Below are 17,813 nucleotides of genomic sequence, written 5' to 3'. Positions count from 1 at the left end.
GAAAACATTTATACTCTTATTCACAAGGGATCCATCAATGTGACAGCCCAAGAAAACGGCTTCAAAATTTTCTCTAAATGGTACAAAACCCCAACTAAGTTGAACAAGATCTCCCCATCCATCCCACCCACCTGTTGGAGATGCTGTGAAAGTATACATATGGTGGTCCTGCCCTAGAATCCAACCTTTCTGGAAAACAGTCCACAGAATTACTTCTAATGTCACGACTTATCATATTGATTTCTCCCCAGCCCAAATGCTACTACATTATTCTTCCATTCCCTTTCGCCACTACCACCGATCACTTGCTTTGCACCTAATCAATGCGGCAAAGATGTGCATCCCCTCATTCTGGAAATCTACGAAAACTCCCACGACAGCAGATTGGTTTCGGCGCATTTCCAGAATTGCTGAGATGGAGGAGCTCATTCATCAAGCTAAAGATACAGCTACCAAATATAGGAATGTTTGGTCCTGCTGGACTCACTTTAAACTGTCCAATGAATATAAACTTTTACTCACAGATGGAGAGGTGTAGCCCCAAGAACCAAAATACAGGCAAACCATAATCCCCTTACCCTCTTTGGGCAGGATTAAATCCTTATAGCTTCTCTCTGGTTGAAGACGCTAACATTACTTAGATGTGTGTGTGAGGACTAACACACCCCATCGTAGGTATATCCCATACACTCCTCACTCCCCACTCCTCCCATTTATGGGAATTTTTTTTTTTTGTGCCTGTTTTTTTTTTTTTTTTTCCCTTGCTTTTCCTGTACCCCCTCCACCCTTTATGGGCTGAGTCACTGTTTTCTTTCAAGATGTCTCTTAAAGAGGGATCGCTAGAGGTCCGTGACCGCATCCCTCCATCTTTCCTGCTGATCCTAAAGTGCCTAAGTAATAACGAGATACTTTTACTTTCTCAGTTATTTTAGTTTTTGTTTTATGCGATTTTGTTCGTAAAGGTTGCAGGCAGAATCTATAATATGTTCACAGAAATGGCGCATGCCTATATTTACTATGTTCTGCCTTTGTTAGTAGTTTGATGTTATACTTGATTGGATAGCATATCGACTTAGCCTTAATGACTCAAAACTTCATCACCTGTGATGATGTTAGCCTAACGATGTTTATATCTTAATTGCTTTCTTACATCGCACCATGACTATTCTATCATTATTGCAATGTAAAGGCCTTGTTCTACTGTAAGCTGATTGTTTATTTACAATAAAATTTTTCTTCTGGAAAAAAAAAAAAATGTTCTGGAAAGACTTCTGCAGCTTGTGTTTCCTCTATGACAGCTATGTTTTACTACATCACGTGATGGGAGATATAGAGGGAAGGAAAGGCTCGTGGGGTTATGTAGAAGGAGGAATGGGCATGGTGTCCAACGCAATTGCCAAAGCAGCGACGGAAGCAGGAGCTGAGATATACACAGACAAGGTACGTCTAGCCAATCTTCTGAAGCTGACCATAGACGGATCGGAATTAGACTGGTTCAGCAGGGGCGGGCCAAATCCATCTATGGCCATTCTAATTCAAGAGACATTGATCTAATGGTTGGACTGTTGAAAAACTTGAATTCGATTAGCACATGCAGTCCCCACGGTTAAAATACAATGGGGACAAGGCGGGAGATTCCTCCATACACCTCGCTTGTGTGGATGGGGAAATCCATTGGCTGATCAGAAAACAATCTATCTATGGCCAACTTAAAGGCCCATACACATGATCTGACTTTTTCACAACAAACATGCAAATTAGCTGTTTTAAAGTGGTTGTAAACCCTTACAAACCACTTTGACCTACAGGTAAGCCTAGATTAAGGCTTACCTGTAGGTCCAAGAAATATCTCCCAAACCTATACGGTTTAGGAGATATTTGCCCGAAGACGGGCACCGCTATCTACGGCGCATGCGCCGTAGACAGCGGCGCGAATGCGCACTGAGCGGGGCATCGTCGATGACGAAGATGCCACGCAATGCCTCGCGTCTCAGCTCCCGTGCGCATGCGCGGGAGTAACGTCATCGCTGTTCCGGCGAATCACAGCGCCGGAGCAGCGAGACCCACGGAGACTCACCAAGAAGATGGACGCTCGGAACTACAGGGAACAGCGGTGACTTCGCTGGCTCCTGTGTCAGGTAAGTGACACATAATGGGCTACTATGCGATGCGATGTGATGCATAGTAGTCCATTATGCTTTGCATTTGCAGGGAATGAAAGAGGAAGAAAACGCATCAGGGTTTACTTCCTCTTTAAGGCAACATCCGACAATGTGTACGCTACATCGGACAAACTTTTTCGGTTTCATCTGACTTTTGTTGGCTATGCGAACGGACAAACTTTTTGACAACATAAGTCCGATGGAGCAAAGTCCGATTGTGTGTACACAAAACCATCGGACTTATGTGTGTATGTGTGTATATGTGTATATATACATGTATGTGTGTATGAGCTTTGGGGTACAGACCCTAATGCAATAGGCTGCACATGCCTATGAGTTAATCAGCAGTGAGAGTGGAAGCAGGCACAGCCTACATGACGGTGATAACTCTGCTCTGAATTCAAGAGCAGTGCAGCATTGTTGTCACCCCATCAGAGGAAGCTGCATTAAGTTGACTTCACTGGCAGGATCAACAGATATTTTCAGGGGTTTGTGGGGGGGGGGGGGGGCAAAACTGTAAGTGAAGATGCATTTATAACTAAGTGCTGCAGCATGCATTTCTTTAATGGGAGGCTTTAGTCAGGGGCGGACTGAGAACTCATGGGGCCCCCGGACAATAGGAGATTATGGGGCCCCCGGGCAATAGGAGATTATGGGGCCCCCAGGCAAGAGGAGATTATGGGGCCCCCAGGCAACAGGAGATTATGCGGCCCCCGGGCAATAGGAGATTATGCGGCCCCCGGGCAATAGGAGATTATGGGGCCCCCGGGCAATAGGAGATTATGGGGCCCCCGGGCAATAGGAGATTATGGGGCCCCCGGGCAATAGGAGATTATGGGCCCCCCAGGCAATAGGAGATTATAGGGCCACACAGTATACACACACAGTATACAATCACACAGTATACACAGACATGTTTCTATTGGCTGAGAAGGTACTGGAGAGGTGGGGCAGCTATAATCTCGGGATTTTTAGACCAAAAGGATGTCGGTAAGGGACATTTCAGAGACAGATGTAAAAAAAACACAGATTTTTACATACTGTCCCTGGTTTTACTGAGGCTGGCAACTCTGATGGGGCCCCTTAGTGGTTTGGGCGGTGCTCGAGTGGCCGAATGGTCAGTGCGCCCCTGGCTTTAGTTCTAAATGAAAGGCCGGCTTCAACCATGTCAGCTTGTAGAAGTAAGAGAAGATGAAGGCTTTTCATTGACTCTAAAAACTTTTTCAATCTTTCAAAGGTAGTAGAGAAGATCTTGGTGGATAACAATAGAAAAGCTTATGGTGTTGTTCTACAAGATGGGACAGAAGTGCGCAGCAGGTTGGTCCTGTCCAATGCCTCACCTCATCACACATTTTTAAAACTGACTCCACAGGTAGGTACTTTGAAGCATATTTGGAATTTTTTGAGTATTTTCCTTTTCCAAGCCTGTGGTGATTAAAAAGCATAATTTTATTGATGCAAAAAAAGAAACAATACACATGTAAAATAGTAAATAATAACAATATATAGTTGCGCTACTGATAGGTCAAGAATGAAATATAGCAGCCAGCATCAACAATGATCCAATTGTGAAGATAAAATTAAAAAAATTTAAAATGCAGCGCTAGTAAAAACAAACGAATGAAAGTAATATATCCAATCAGGGCATATATATTGCATATATCTAGTAAACCTGTGAAAAAAAAAAAAAAAAAAAAAAAAATATATATATATATATATATATATATATATATATATATATATATATATATATACACACACACAGGTATTGAAAACCTTATCAATGCCTATATTAACGTGAAACAGCAAAACACTTGTGAAAATGAAAAGTGTCCATTGCGAAGTAATATTAGTAATATGAGAAATGAGCCACGAAACAGCTGTGAAAGTGAAAAGTGTCCACTAACTTCATAAAAACAAAATTTATATTCGTTGTAAATAAATAATAGGAAAAGGAAATTGGTGACATCCGAGTGTCAAAAATATGGATGAAGAATTGTATAGTTCAGATAACGTTCGTTAACCACTTAAAGCCCCGGACCATTTTGCAGCTAAAGGACCAGGCCCCTTTTTGCGATTCTGCACTGCGCCATTTTAATTGACAATTGTGCGGTTGTGCAGCGTGGCTCCCAAACAAAATTGACGTCCTTTTTTCCCCACAAATAGAGCTTTCTTTCCTTGTATTTGATCACCCCTGCGGTTTTTATTTTTTGCGCTATAAACAAAAATAGAGCGACAATTTTGAAAAAAATGCAATGTTTTTTTACTTTTTGCTATAATAAATATCCCCAAAAAATATATAAAAAAACATTTTTTTTTCCTCAGTTTAGGCCGATACGTATTCTTCTACATATTTTTGGTAAAAAAAAATCTGCAATAAGCGTTTATTGTTTGCGCAAAAGTTATAGCGTCTACAAAATAGGGGATAGTTTAATGGCATTTTTGTTAATCATTTTTTTTTTACTAGTAATAGCGGCGATCAGCGATTTTTATTGTGACTGCGACATTGTGGCGGACACGTCGGACAATTTTACACAATTTTGGGACCATTGGCATTAATACAGCGATCAGTGCAATTAAAAATGCACTGATTACTGTAAAAATGTCACTTGGCAGTGAAGGGGTTAACCACTAGGGGGCAGTGTAGGGGTTAAGTGTGTGTGTGTGTGTGTGTGTGTGTGTTTTTTACTGTAGGGAGGCATGTCTTAGTGTGTGATGTCACTGATCGTGTTTCCCTATAACTGGGAACAGACGATCAGTGACAGGCTCACTGGGAAGCACGGGGAGAAGGTTTGTTTACACTTACCTCTCCCCGTTCTTCAGCTCTGTGACCTGATCGTGGGACACCAGTGGCAATCGGGTCTGTGGGTCACGGAGCTCAGGACCGAGTCGCGAGTGCGCCGCTGGCGGCACGCGCTCGCGACCCACGGCTGGGCACTTAAAGGGCAACGTACCTGTACGTGCTTGTGCCCAGATGTGCCATTCTGCCGACGTATATCGGTGTGAGGCGGTCCTAAAAGAGGGATTCCACCTAAAAAAAAAATATTAAAAGCCAGCAGCTATAAATACTACAGCTGCTGACTTTTAATAAATGGACACTCACCTGAACCGGGTTCCAGCAAAAACCGATCGATCGCTCGGCTCTCGGCTGCTGCCGCCACCATTCTAGGTGAGGGAATCAGGAAGTGAAGCGAATCGACTTCACTTCCCGGTTCCCTACTGCGCATGCGCGAGTCACACAGCACAATAGGAAATCTCCGCGCTGTCTCTGGGACCCGTGTGTGTCCCAGCAGACAGCGCGGCAGGACAGGAAATGGCGTAGACTCCCACAGGAGTCTATGCCCGGAAGTGGGTGTAAATACCTGTCTTTGACAGGTATCTCCACCCCCCTCCCCCCTGAAAGGTGCCAATTGTGACACCGGAGGGGGGGAGGGATCCGATCAGCGGAAGTTCCACTTTAGGGTGGAATCCCGCTTTAAGCGGTTAAACAATAAAGATTCCTCCACATAGGCATCACATTTGTTTCATACAATTAAACTCAAATGTGTGGGATGCTTTAAAGATGCATAGAACTTCTCTTCCAACATACAGCAGAGAGGAGACAAACTGACATCAGAAATAGAGGTAATGGGTACTAAAACATATTTTTACCGGAGTGACCTGCTCTATGTGGAGGCTTTTTTTCCTTTTTTTTTTTTCTCCAAAAAGAAAAGAAAATATTTACAAAAATGTGAGGGGTGTACTCACTTTTGCGAGATACTGTACATATACTTGTACTGTCTCCAATGTACCAATGGGAAGCTGAAGAACAACCAGCATTCAGAACACATCAGGGCCTCCTTTTACCTCCCTGGCGGTAATCCTGAGTCTGGCTCGGGTTGGGATTTCAGTACCACAAGCGGTAACCCCGAGCCAGATCGCATCGCTGGATACAGGGAGACTTACTTACCTTGTCCCCTGGATCCAGCGATGTCCTCCGCGCTGTGTGTGCGAGCCGTCCTCCGCTCGATTCACACAGTGCCCGAGTGCCACCGAGCTCCGTTCCCTGCGACGTTACGACGCTCGGGAGCGGAGATCGGCGCCAAATTCAAAAAAGTAAAAATACACAAAACACATACAGTACACTGTAATCTTACAGATTACATTACTGTATTAAAAAAAAAATTACACACCCCCTTTGTCCCTAGTGGTCTGTGCAGTGTCCTGCATGCACTTTTATATTATAAATACTGTTTTTTTTTGCCTGGAATTTGGAGATTGTCCATAGCAACCAAAAACTGTCCCTTTATGTCAAAAGTGAGTTTAGACCAACTAGAAAACTGCGATAATAAATTAGAATCACTTGCACAATTGATCGATAGCGATTTGTGGGGAAATTCGTCATGAAACAATAAATCTAATGACAGCGACAATTCTGCAAATGAGCAAATTTTCAGTGTTTTTGGATTTGATTACATTATCGAATAATTTTTATTATTATTTATTATCATTATTTATTATATTATAAACTTTATCATACCCAGGATGTCTACTAGACTCTTGTTTGAACAGATTTAAGAGTTATTCTGAATCCTAAGAATTGCAGGCCTACAATATAAAACGCCAAATTTCCATGCAAAATAATTGTACCGCTTTCAGCACCTAAAATCCGAAATAATCGTACCGCCAGGGAGGTTAAACAGGCAGCTTGGTGCCATTCTTTGGAATGGGTGTGTGCACCAATCCGCACGGACGTGCCAACATATCAGTGCAGGCTGGTTACTGGCCAGAGTCTGTCTGGGCGTTGGAACATGTGCATTAACAATAGCTGTATGAGTATTAGCTTCCTGACAAGTGGGTGCAATATACAGGTGCATCCCATAAAATTAGAATACCGTCAAAAAGTTATTTTATTTCAGTAATTTAATTCAAAAAGTGTAACTCATATTTTATAGATGTGTTAGGCCGCGTACACACGGGCGGACTGTATGGCCTACTTAGTCCGTCTAAACACATTTCAGCGGACAGTCCGCTCGTGTGTGGGCTTCAGCGGACTTTTTCAGCGTGCAGTCTGGCGGACTAAGTATTTCGGATTTTCCGTAATTCTGTCCGTCATACTTTGGTTTCAGCGGACAATCCGCTCGTCAGTAGGCTAGTTCGATGGACTAAGAATGGCGCATGCTCAAAGGATTTACACGGCGGAAGGTTGCATTGCAGTGTATTGGACTTCCTATTTCTAGTCCCGTCGTACGTGCCGTACACGTCATCGCGCAAGCTTTCGACGGACTGTTTGTGCATCCGTGTGTGGTCAAGTCCGTTCATTCGAAAGTATGACGGACTGTCCGTCGGATTGTATGACGGACTAAGTAGGCCATACAGTCCGCCCGTGTGTACGCGGCCTTACACACACAGAGTATATATATATATATATATATATATATATATATATATATATATATATATATATGTATGTGTGTGCATGTATATATATATATATATATATGTGTATGTATGTGTGTATATATATATATGTATGTGTATGTGTGTGTATATATTTTATATATATATATATATATATATATATATATATATATATATTTCAGGCATTTCTTTCTTTTAATTTGATGATTATGGCTTACAGTTAACGAAAACCCAAAATTCTGAAAATTTGAATATTACATAAGACCAATAAAAAAAAAAAAAGGATTTTTAAGACAGAAATGTTGGCCTACTGAAAAGTATGTCCATGTACAGTATAGTATGCTTTTTGCATAAATTACTGCATCAATGTCTTATAGACCCCACATCTCTCCATAAAGAGGACCTGTCATACGTCAAACAGAAGTTTACATTGCTTGTAATAGAAATAAATGTGATACCATTTTTTTTTTTTTTAAAGGGAAAGTGTAAAAAAATTAATAAATAAATAAAAATTTTAAATAAAAGAAACAATAAAAAAATAATATTTTTTTTAAAACACCCCCGTCCCCGCGAGCTCGCGCACAGAAGCAAACGCATACGTATGTCGTGTCCACATATGTTAGCAGCATTTAAACCACGCATGTGAGGTATCGCCGCAAATGTTAGAGTGAGAACAATAATTCTGTACCAAGACCTCTGTAACTCTAAACAGTTAACCTGTAAAAAAAAAATTCAAAGCGTTGCCTATGGAGATTTTTGAGTACCAAAGTTTGACGCCATTCCGCGACTGAGCGCAAATTTTCAAGCGTGACATGTTAGGTATCTATTTACTCAGCGTAACACCATCTTTCACATTATATTAAAAAAATAGGGCTAACTTTAGTGTTTTTTTTTTTTTTTTTTTTAAATTCGTTAAACTTTTTTTTTTCCAAATAAAAGCGTTTGAAAAATTGCTGTGCAAATACCATGTGACATTAAAAAGTTGCCATGACTGCCATTTTATTCCCTAGGCAGTCTGCTAAAAAAATAAAAATTATATATATAATGTTTGGGGGTTCTGAGTAATTTTCTACCAAAAAAATAAAAAAATAAAAGATGATTTGTACATGTACAGGAGCGAAGTGTTAGAATTGGCCCGGATGGGAAATAGTTAATCGCTCAGCAATAGCCACATTCATCCCGAGTTAGCACAGGTGATTTATTTATTATTTTGTTATTTCCTGGAGGAAAGACGATGTCCTTTTTCTTTTTTTTTCTTTTTTAATTTGTAGGAGCAATTGCCAGAGGAGTTTATAACAATGATCTCGCAGTTTGACGCCAAATCCCCAGTTACCAAAATAAATGGTAGGTTTTTTCTGAGCTCAATTACAGCAATCAGCTGATGAAAGAAAATATATTTACATTTTAGTTAATGATCCAATCTGAGACATGGGGGATAATGCAACTGTAAACTCCGCAAATCCATTCATAATAATAATGGAAATAGTTTGGCTGCTGTGCGATTCCCCAATACAGGTCTTTTATTTAACCACTTCAATACCAAGCATTTTTACCCCCTTCCTGCCCAGGCCAATTTTCAGCTTTCAGGGCTGTCACACTTTGAATGACAATTGCGCGGCCATACAACACCGTACCCAAATGACATTTTTATAATTTTTTTCCCACAAATAGAGCTTTCTTTTGGTGGTATTTAATCACAGCTGGGAGTTTTATTTTTTGCTAAACAAACAAAAAAAGATGCAAAATAAAAAATAAAAAAAAATCATGTTTAACCACTTACAGACCGGACCATTTTGCTGGTCAAAGACCAGACCACTTTTTGCGATTCGGCACTGCGTCGCTTTAACTGACAATTGCGCGGTCGTGCGACGTGGCTCCCAAACAAAATTGACGTCCTTTTTTTCCCACAAATAGAGCTTTCTTTTGGTGGTATTTGATCGCCTCTGCGGTTTTTATTTTTTGCGCTATAAACAAAAATAGAGCGACAATTTAGAAAAAAAACGCATTATTTTTTACTTTTTGTTATAATAAATATCCCCCAAAAATATACAAAAAAACATTTTTTTCCCTCAGTTTAGGCCGATACGTATTCTTCTACATATTTTTGGTATGAAAAAAAAATCGCAATAAGCGATTATTGATTGGTTTGCGCAAAAGTTATAGCGTTTACAAAATAGGGATAGTTTTATGGCATTTTTATTAATAATTTTTTTTTTTTTTTTTTACTAGTAATGGCGGCGATCAGCGATTTTTATTGTGACTGCGACATTGTGGCGGACACATTGGACATTTTTGACACATTTTTGGGACCATTGTCATTTATACAGCAATCAGTGCTATATAAATGCAGTGATTCCTGTGTAAATGACACTGGCAGTGAAGGGGTTAACCAGTGGGTAGCAGTGTAGGGGTTAAGTGTTCCTAGGGGTGTGTTACTAACTGTGGGGGGGTTGGGCTTTCATTTAGTGAACGCTGATCTCTGCTCCAATCACATGGAGCAGAGATCAGCGTCACTAGTTGCTGGGCAGAATGGAGAAATGCTGTTTACACGGCATTTCCTCCATTCAGCCGTCCTGTGAGACGATCCGGGGGTCCCGACCGGCACGCGAGCACGCCGCCGCCGGCACGCGAGCATGCCGCCACCGGCGCGCGCTCGCGATGGCAGGGCGACATTGAAGAATGGACATACCTGTACGCCAATATGCCTGCCCGTGCCATTCTGCCAACGTACATCGGCGTGCGCTGGTCGGGAACCGGTTAATAGTTTGTTATAAAATTTTGCAAACAGGTAATTTTTCTCCTTCATTGAAATGCGCTGTTGAGGCGGCGCTGGTGGGCACTGATAGGCGGCGCTGGTGGGCACTGATAGGCGGCGCTGGTGGGCACTGATAGGCACAGTTGAGTCGGCACTAATAGGCACAGATAAGGTGCCACCGATAGGCACAAATAAGGCAGTACTGATGGGCACAGATAAGGTGGCACTGATGGGCAAAGATGGGCACAGATAATATGGCACGGATGGGTGGCACTGATAGGTACCACTGATAGATGGGACTGATGGGCACTGATAGGTGGCACTGATAGGTGGCTCTGATAGGTGGCACTGCTGGGCACTGATGGGCATCACTGATGAGCACTGATGGCACTGGTACATGACACTGATGGGCATGGATATGTGGCACTGTGGTGCAGCACTGTGTGTGCGAGGCAGATTGTGGGCACTGATAGGTGGCACTGTGGGCACTGATGGGTGGCACTGAGGGCACTGATGGGTGTCACTTTTTGCCATTTTAGGTGGCACTGGCATGGGGCAGGTGGGCACTGATGAGCTGTCCCCAGGTGACAGCACGAGGAGGAAAAATAGCCGATTACTGGCTCTGTTGTGATCACATGATCAGCTGTCATTGGCTGACAGCTGATAACGTGGTAAGGGGTCGGGATCGACCCCTTGCTCCGATCTGTGATCAGGCGAGTCTCATAGACTCACTGATCACAGAGCACGCCGCGCGCCCCCCTCGGGGGGCGCGCAGGCCACTTGTGCACGGGACGACATCAATAGACGTAGTCCAGGCAAAGCAGGTCCACGCTGTAGCCGTCATTTGGCTATAGCGTGGATCTCAAGAAGTTAAACACCACTGGGTTTTTACCAACACAATTGTAACAATGAATGTCATGGGGAAAAAAAAGGTACTAATTGTTTACAACTGTCATGTGATCTTCTGTGATTGGTCACAGTGATTACATGGTACTGGCAGCAGACCAGTACACTGATCAGTCTTTGGCTGTGTCCTCTGGACACAGTCATTGACAAATCGCGCCTGCAACACGGCTTGTTTCGGGAGGACGTCAACTTGCTAAAGGCTGGGCAGGAACTGGTTAATTATTGCCGGCATTTATATAGTGCCGCTAACGCCACGTCAGCGCGCCCATCATGCCCTCTGTGTGACATCATGTCAGGGCTGGCGCCATCTTGGGCTCCACGCTGGTTACGGTGGTGTTCAGCCACATCCTGCTTCCATCCAGGCAATACAGGCAACACAGCTTGCACACTAGGCTGCCACAGCATCACAACAGTTTTTATATACAAATGTGTATGGGGCATTAGAGTCTGCAAAAGACTTGAGACCGGGGCGGAGGTTCACCTTTCAGCAGGACAACGACCCGAAACATAAGCAGAGTTACAATGGAATGGTTTAGATCAAAGCATATTCATGTGTTAGAATGGCCCAGTCACAGTCCAGACCTAAATCCAACTGAGAATCTGTGGCAAGACTTGAAATTTGCTGTTCACAGACGCTCTCCATCCAATCTGACAGAGCTCGAGATATTTTGCAAAGAAGAAGAATGGGCAGAAATGCCCCTCTCTAGATGTGCAAATCTGGTAGAGACATCCCCAAAAGACTTGCAGCTGTAATTGTAGAGAAAGGCGGTTCTACAAAGTATTGACTCCGGGGGGCGCCGTACAAATGTACCCCCCACAGATATTTGTAAAACATTTGAAAAACTATTTATCATTTCCACTTCACAATTATGTACCACTTTGTGTTGGTCTATCACATAAAATCCCAATAAAATACATTAACGTTAGGTTGTAACATGACAAAATGTGGAAAATTTCAAGGGGTATGAATACTTTTTCAAGGCACTGTATTTGCAATGCTCTCTTTCTACAACCTCCCCATTTTCTTTCTGCCTCTCCTAGAAAATTTTGCAAGGAAGCTTTCAATAAATCTTCTAAGTAGCCTGTGACAAGTCTTCTCATTAGCCCTTGTACACACAGTCGGACATTCCGACAATAAAATCCGTTGGATTTTGTCCGACGGATTTTGTCCAAAACTTGTGTTGCATACACACGGTCGTACAAAGTTGTCGGAAAATCCGATTGTTCGTAACGTGATGACGTTCGTTCATTAGGACGGGACTATGTTCAGGCTAGTAGCCAATAGCTTTGGTCTAGGAATTTGATCTGAGCATGCGTGGCATTTTGTCCGATCGGAATTCTCTACAAAACGATCGTAAAATGTCCGATCGGATCACGTTGTCGGAAAATTTTATAGCCCAGCTCTAAAACTTTGTCGGTCGGATATTCCGACAGAAACAGTCCGATGGAGCCCACACACACGGTCGGATTATCCGACAACACGGTCCGATCGGACATTTTCCGTCGGAATGTGTACAAGGGCTTAGAGGTATCTACAATTATTGATCTATCAGGAACTCAGTTATGACGTAATAATGAATAATGAACGTTGTGCTTCCCCTACAGTGGCTGTAGATCGGTTACCAAACTTCCTCTCTATACCAAACACAGCGGATGGTAGACCAATGCCCCACCACCAATGCTCCATCTTCCTGAACACTGAGCGTATGAACCTTCTGGATGAGGCCCATGAAGAGGCCTGTCAGGGAAACCCATCAACAAGGTAATGATGACGCTCACTGATATCACGTCTATAACGCAGAATGGAAAGTATCCTCCTAAATCCTTCACCCTTTATGGTTTGTTACACCTGTTAAATTGCTGATTATGATAAATCAGCCTGGAGATCAGTACCGGGTAATAGACATGTGCACTGACAAAAAGTTTGTTCGGTTTCGTTTTTTGTTTCATTAGTTTTTGTGCTTTTTTCGGAAATTTGAAAGTTCGGTGATTCGAAAATTCGGAAATTCAAAAATTTGAATAATCTGAGAATCTGCAAAAATAGGGATGAGCTTCGTGTTTGAGTCGAACATACGTTCGACTCAAACATCCGCTGTTCGCCCGTTCGGCGAATACCGTACGTTTGCGCCAAATTCGTGTGGCGCTCACGGCCCACAATGCACTGCACCATCGCAGTGCATTGCTGGCTCATGATTGGCCAAGCATGGACTGTGACCCCGCATGCTTGGCCAATCACAGCGCCGGCAGCGAGGAGAGCCATGGTTGGCCACAGGCAGGATGCCTGTGGCCAATCATAGCTCAGGCGGTGTAGTACACGCCCCCACACTATATAAGGCCGCCAGCACGGTGGCCTTGTGTAGTGTGTTGGCGTCTGTAGGAGTTAGTGGGTGTTCTCTGTGTACCTTCAACACAGTATACACCGTTCATTATCGGCCGATTTTGTGTTCTTGCTCTTCTGCAATTGAGCTGTTAGCAATCTGCAGGAGTTTGTGGGTGTTGTATGCGTGCCCTGACCGCAGTATACACCATTATATCCACCTATATAGCTAGCTATATTGCTCTTTTGTAATAGAGCTTGCAGTCAGTTTGTAGGAGATTGTGCCTGTTGTCTTGTTTGCACCGCCTGTATACTGCTGTTCTGAGTATATAGGGCCTGAGGGCCACACGCATTTCCTTTTTTTAATATGGGTACGGGGTTCCCCTTAATATGCGTACAAGACCCAAAGGGGCTGGTAATGGGCAGGGGGGGGCTACCCATGCCATTTTTCTCAATGATTTTCATCCATATTGCCGGAACCAGATATAACATTAAAAGCGCAAGCAGTTTGAAATCACTTTTTTTCTGTTAAATGTCATTTTGTGCAGGGACTGTTGTAAACACGGGAAACACGTGGCACTTCACAGGCATACTACAGACACCCCCCAGGCACCATATTTAACCACTTGCTTACTGGGCACTTAAACCCCCCTCAGTCCCAGACCAATTTTCAGCTTTCAGCGCTGATGCACTTTGAATGACAATTGCGCGGTCATACAACACTGTACCCAAATTACATTTTTATCATTTTTTTCCCACAAATAGAGCTTTCTTTTGGTGGTATTTAGTTACAGCTCGGAGTTTTATTTTTTGCTAAACAAACAAAAAAAGATGCAAAAAAAATAAAAATCATGTTTAATAGTTTGTTATAAAATTTTGCAAACGGGTCATTTTTCTCCTTCATTGAAGTGCGCTGATTAGGCGGCACTGATGGGCTGCATTGGTGGGCACTGATGGGCTGCATTGGTGGACACTGATAGGCTGCATTGGTGGGCACTGATAGGCTGCACTGGTGGGCACTGATAGGCATAGTTAAGGCGGCACTAATAGGCACAGATAAGGCGTCACCGATGGGCACAGATAAGGCGGCACTGATGGGCAAAGATGGGCACGGATGGGTGGCACGGATGAGTGGCACGGATGGGCACTGATAGGTACCACTGATAGATGGGACCGATGGGCACTGATAGGTGGCACTGATAGGTGGCTCTGATAGGTGGCACTGCTGGACACTGATGGGCGGCACTGCTGGACACTGGTAGATGACACTGATGGGCACGGATAAGTGGCACTGGGGTGCAGCACCTTTGAGGCAGATTGTGGGCACTGCTGGGTGGCACTGTGGGCACTGCTGGGTGGCACTGTGGGCACTGCTGGGTGGCACTGACGGGGGGCACTTACTTTTTAAACATTTGGCACTGCAGGGGGCAGGTGGGCACTGGCAGGGGGCAGGTGGGCACTAGCAGGGCTGGCCGTGATCGGCTTTTTTTTTTCTCCTCGCGCTGTCAGCGCGAGGAGGAATAATAGCCGATTACCGGCTCCGTTATATCACATGATCAGCTGTCATTGGCTGACAGCTGATCACGTGATAAGGGGTCGGGATCGACCCCTTGCACGGATCGGTGATCAGGCGAGTCTCATGGACTCGCCGATCAAAGAGCGCGCCGCGCGCGCCCCTCAGGGGGCGCGCAGGCCGCTCGTGCACGGGACGACGTCAATAGACGTAGTCCCGGCAAAGGAGATCCGCGCTGTAGCCGTCATTTGGCTATAGCGCGGATCTCAAGTGGTTAAAGGAATATTTCACATTTTTTTTCACTTTAATCGTCATTAAAATCAGTGCTCCTGCTAAAACGGCCATTTTTAAAAACATTTTAGGCATTGACCCATGTCCCCTGAGGCCGGAGCCAGGTCCCCAAACCCTTTTTAGGACACTATCTTGCATAATAGCCATTAAAATTAGCACTTTTTATTTCAAACGTTCGAGTCCCATAGACTTCAATGGGGTTCTAACGTTCGTACGAATTTGCGGTCCGTTCGAAAGTTCTGGTGCGAACCGAACCAGGGGGGTGTTCGGCTCATCCCTACTGAAAAATAAGAAAATCAATAAAATTTGAAATAATAACTAACTAATAATAATACTAACTATTAAATTATAGGTATTAGAATTTCCTTTCAAATTTGGCTGTTTGTGAAGGTAACGAATCCAAATTTATCTGAAGTTACGAAGTATCCAAAATAACTTATGCTGCATCTAAACAAATGGAATGGAACAAATTAATAATAAAAAGGTTTTATTATTATTATTTAGGGCTGTTACTGATTAAAATTTTCTTGTTCGATTAATCAATTTTTTTTTAAATTGATTAATCGACTAATTTCGATTAATTATAACGCACCTACAGATCCAACTACTTTTAGCTGATCTCCTTGCATTGCAACTCTGCATTAGTCAGTGGTAAATGTGGTATACAGTATATACAATCACCTGACATTAGTTAGTTTCCACAATCCATGACTTAACTTCACAGTTCACACAAATACGTTTTAAATCCAAACTGTAGTACTGGCGTAAGTCAATTTTTTTCCCCACAGTAGCGCGACAATCCCTCCACCTCCAGTCTAACTAATCACTCTCACCTTATGGCATGGACCCCTGTGCAAACAGGTGGTCATGCAAGCGGTTATCAAAAGGGTTAACACGGACCATAAACTTCTCTCACGTCTCCTTAGATCTCAGAAAGGACGCCGGGTCATGGGTAGAAAGAAAAGATCAAAGTGCTCACCGCTTAAGTATAAGATTTTTGTGTTCAAACACAAACTACTCACATAAAGATGATAAAAACACAGCATGTAAAGCCGGCAATCGTATTAGTTCCGTAGGACAGCAGCGGGTAACGTCATGCGTAGCTCCTCCCCCGTACGTGTTACGTTCAATCAGAACGTCTACGTCACCGGACTCCTCCCCCCTTCCCTTCATTAGCAGACGGGGGCACTTGAGGAAGGGGGGAGGAGCCCGGTGACGTCGATGTCCGTGACGTCACTGGATGTCTGATGGAACTCCCTGAAGACCCGGAAGCCAGCGGAGAGGTAAGTATTTTGATCGATCAAAAAAATTTTGATCAAAAATTTTAACGATTTATCGAGGAATTAATCTTTAATTTTCACAGCCCTATTATTATTATTTATTATTATTAGATCGTTACGTTCCATTCTTCTAGATACGGCATTCGTTATTTCAGATAATTCGTAACTTTGGATAAATTTGTACTCGTTACGTTCACTAACAGAAAAATTTGAAAGGAAATTCCAATACCTACAATTTAATAGTTATTATTAGTTAGTTATTTCAGATTTTCGAATTTTCAGAATATTCGGAAATAATTGAATTGCACATGTCTAACGGGCAATATAAAATATTCCTGAGAGTGGAAAGTCTGTGTGATCCTTATCCTCCTCTGGCTTCTACAATGACTCAGTATTTTATTTTACTTATTGTTAGGGGTTGTGGTTAATGATAACTACGCTTAATGATTGGGTTCTCAGTGTTACCCCCAAAAGGTAAATTTAATATATGATCTCTTATTTCTATTCTATTGCATAGTCTCTTATTATTTTTCATTATCGGTGCTCAGTGTTCCTTGTTTATACTCTGTATGCACAAGTAGTATGGGGAGGGTGACAACACTTACTGTACACCAATGAAAAGTGCTGTAATGTTTTCAGACTATAGAACTGCCATTGTCAGACAGGAAGAGGTGGTGCTGTAGTGCCAGCTTCATAGCTATCTACTTGTCTGTCAGTGGCAGTTCAGAGCCAAGGCAATGCTCCTCCTTGGCTCAGGTCACGTGATAGAGCCAAGGGGAGAACTTCCCAAACTTTCAACTGTTGTTGCATCTGGTAAAAAGATCTGCAGTTAAGGGGGGTCTGGACTAAAGCCTTAGGCTAGGAGAGTGGTCTGGACTGGAGACTGGGTGTATATTGAGATCCAAAAAGACAAAATGTAGGTGGTGCTCAGGTAGAGAGTAAAGCCCAACTAGACCGCTGTGAGTGCAGGCAGGGCTCGCCCTTGCTCCAAGCTGCAACAATGTCAAAGGAAAAGATCCATCATGAAACAGACCCATGTGCATGAAGTGAGGTGAATGGCAGCCTCAGCACAGGCTCCAGACAGGCCACGCCCCCAATGCATTTTGCTCCGCCCCTTGGCCCTTAAACATGGGGATCATCCCACAATCACCATGATTAAGCTCCAAGGGGCGAAATGTGTATTGAGATA

The 17,813-nt window shown here is 43.2% G+C and overlaps 1 protein-coding gene across 3 annotated transcripts in view; it reads left to right on the top strand.

Annotated features, from left to right (window-relative positions):
- LOC143930954 (pyridine nucleotide-disulfide oxidoreductase domain-containing protein 2-like) overlaps window positions 1-17,813 on the top strand; it is a 96,416-nt gene that overhangs the window by 50,641 nt on the left and 27,962 nt on the right. For all 3 annotated transcript variants that reach the window (XM_077455654.1, XM_077455656.1, XM_077455655.1), the window contains exons 9-12: window positions 1,299-1,440; window positions 3,400-3,534; window positions 8,834-8,906; window positions 12,829-12,985. In XM_077455654.1, the coding sequence (XP_077311780.1) occupies window positions 1,299-1,440; window positions 3,400-3,534; window positions 8,834-8,906; window positions 12,829-12,985 (507 nt within the window). The remainder of the gene's footprint in view (window positions 1-1,298; window positions 1,441-3,399; window positions 3,535-8,833; window positions 8,907-12,828; window positions 12,986-17,813) is intronic.

Source organism: Lithobates pipiens, unplaced genomic scaffold (genome assembly GCF_037356315.1).
Source record: "Lithobates pipiens isolate NorthernLeopardFrog02 unplaced genomic scaffold, aLitPip1_a1.2 Scaffold_25, whole genome shotgun sequence".
In the NCBI taxonomy this organism is placed as follows: Eukaryota; Metazoa; Chordata; class Amphibia; order Anura; family Ranidae; genus Lithobates; species Lithobates pipiens.
The sequence above is the reverse complement of the archived record's forward strand: the minus strand, read 5'-3'. Positions and strand labels throughout refer to the sequence as shown.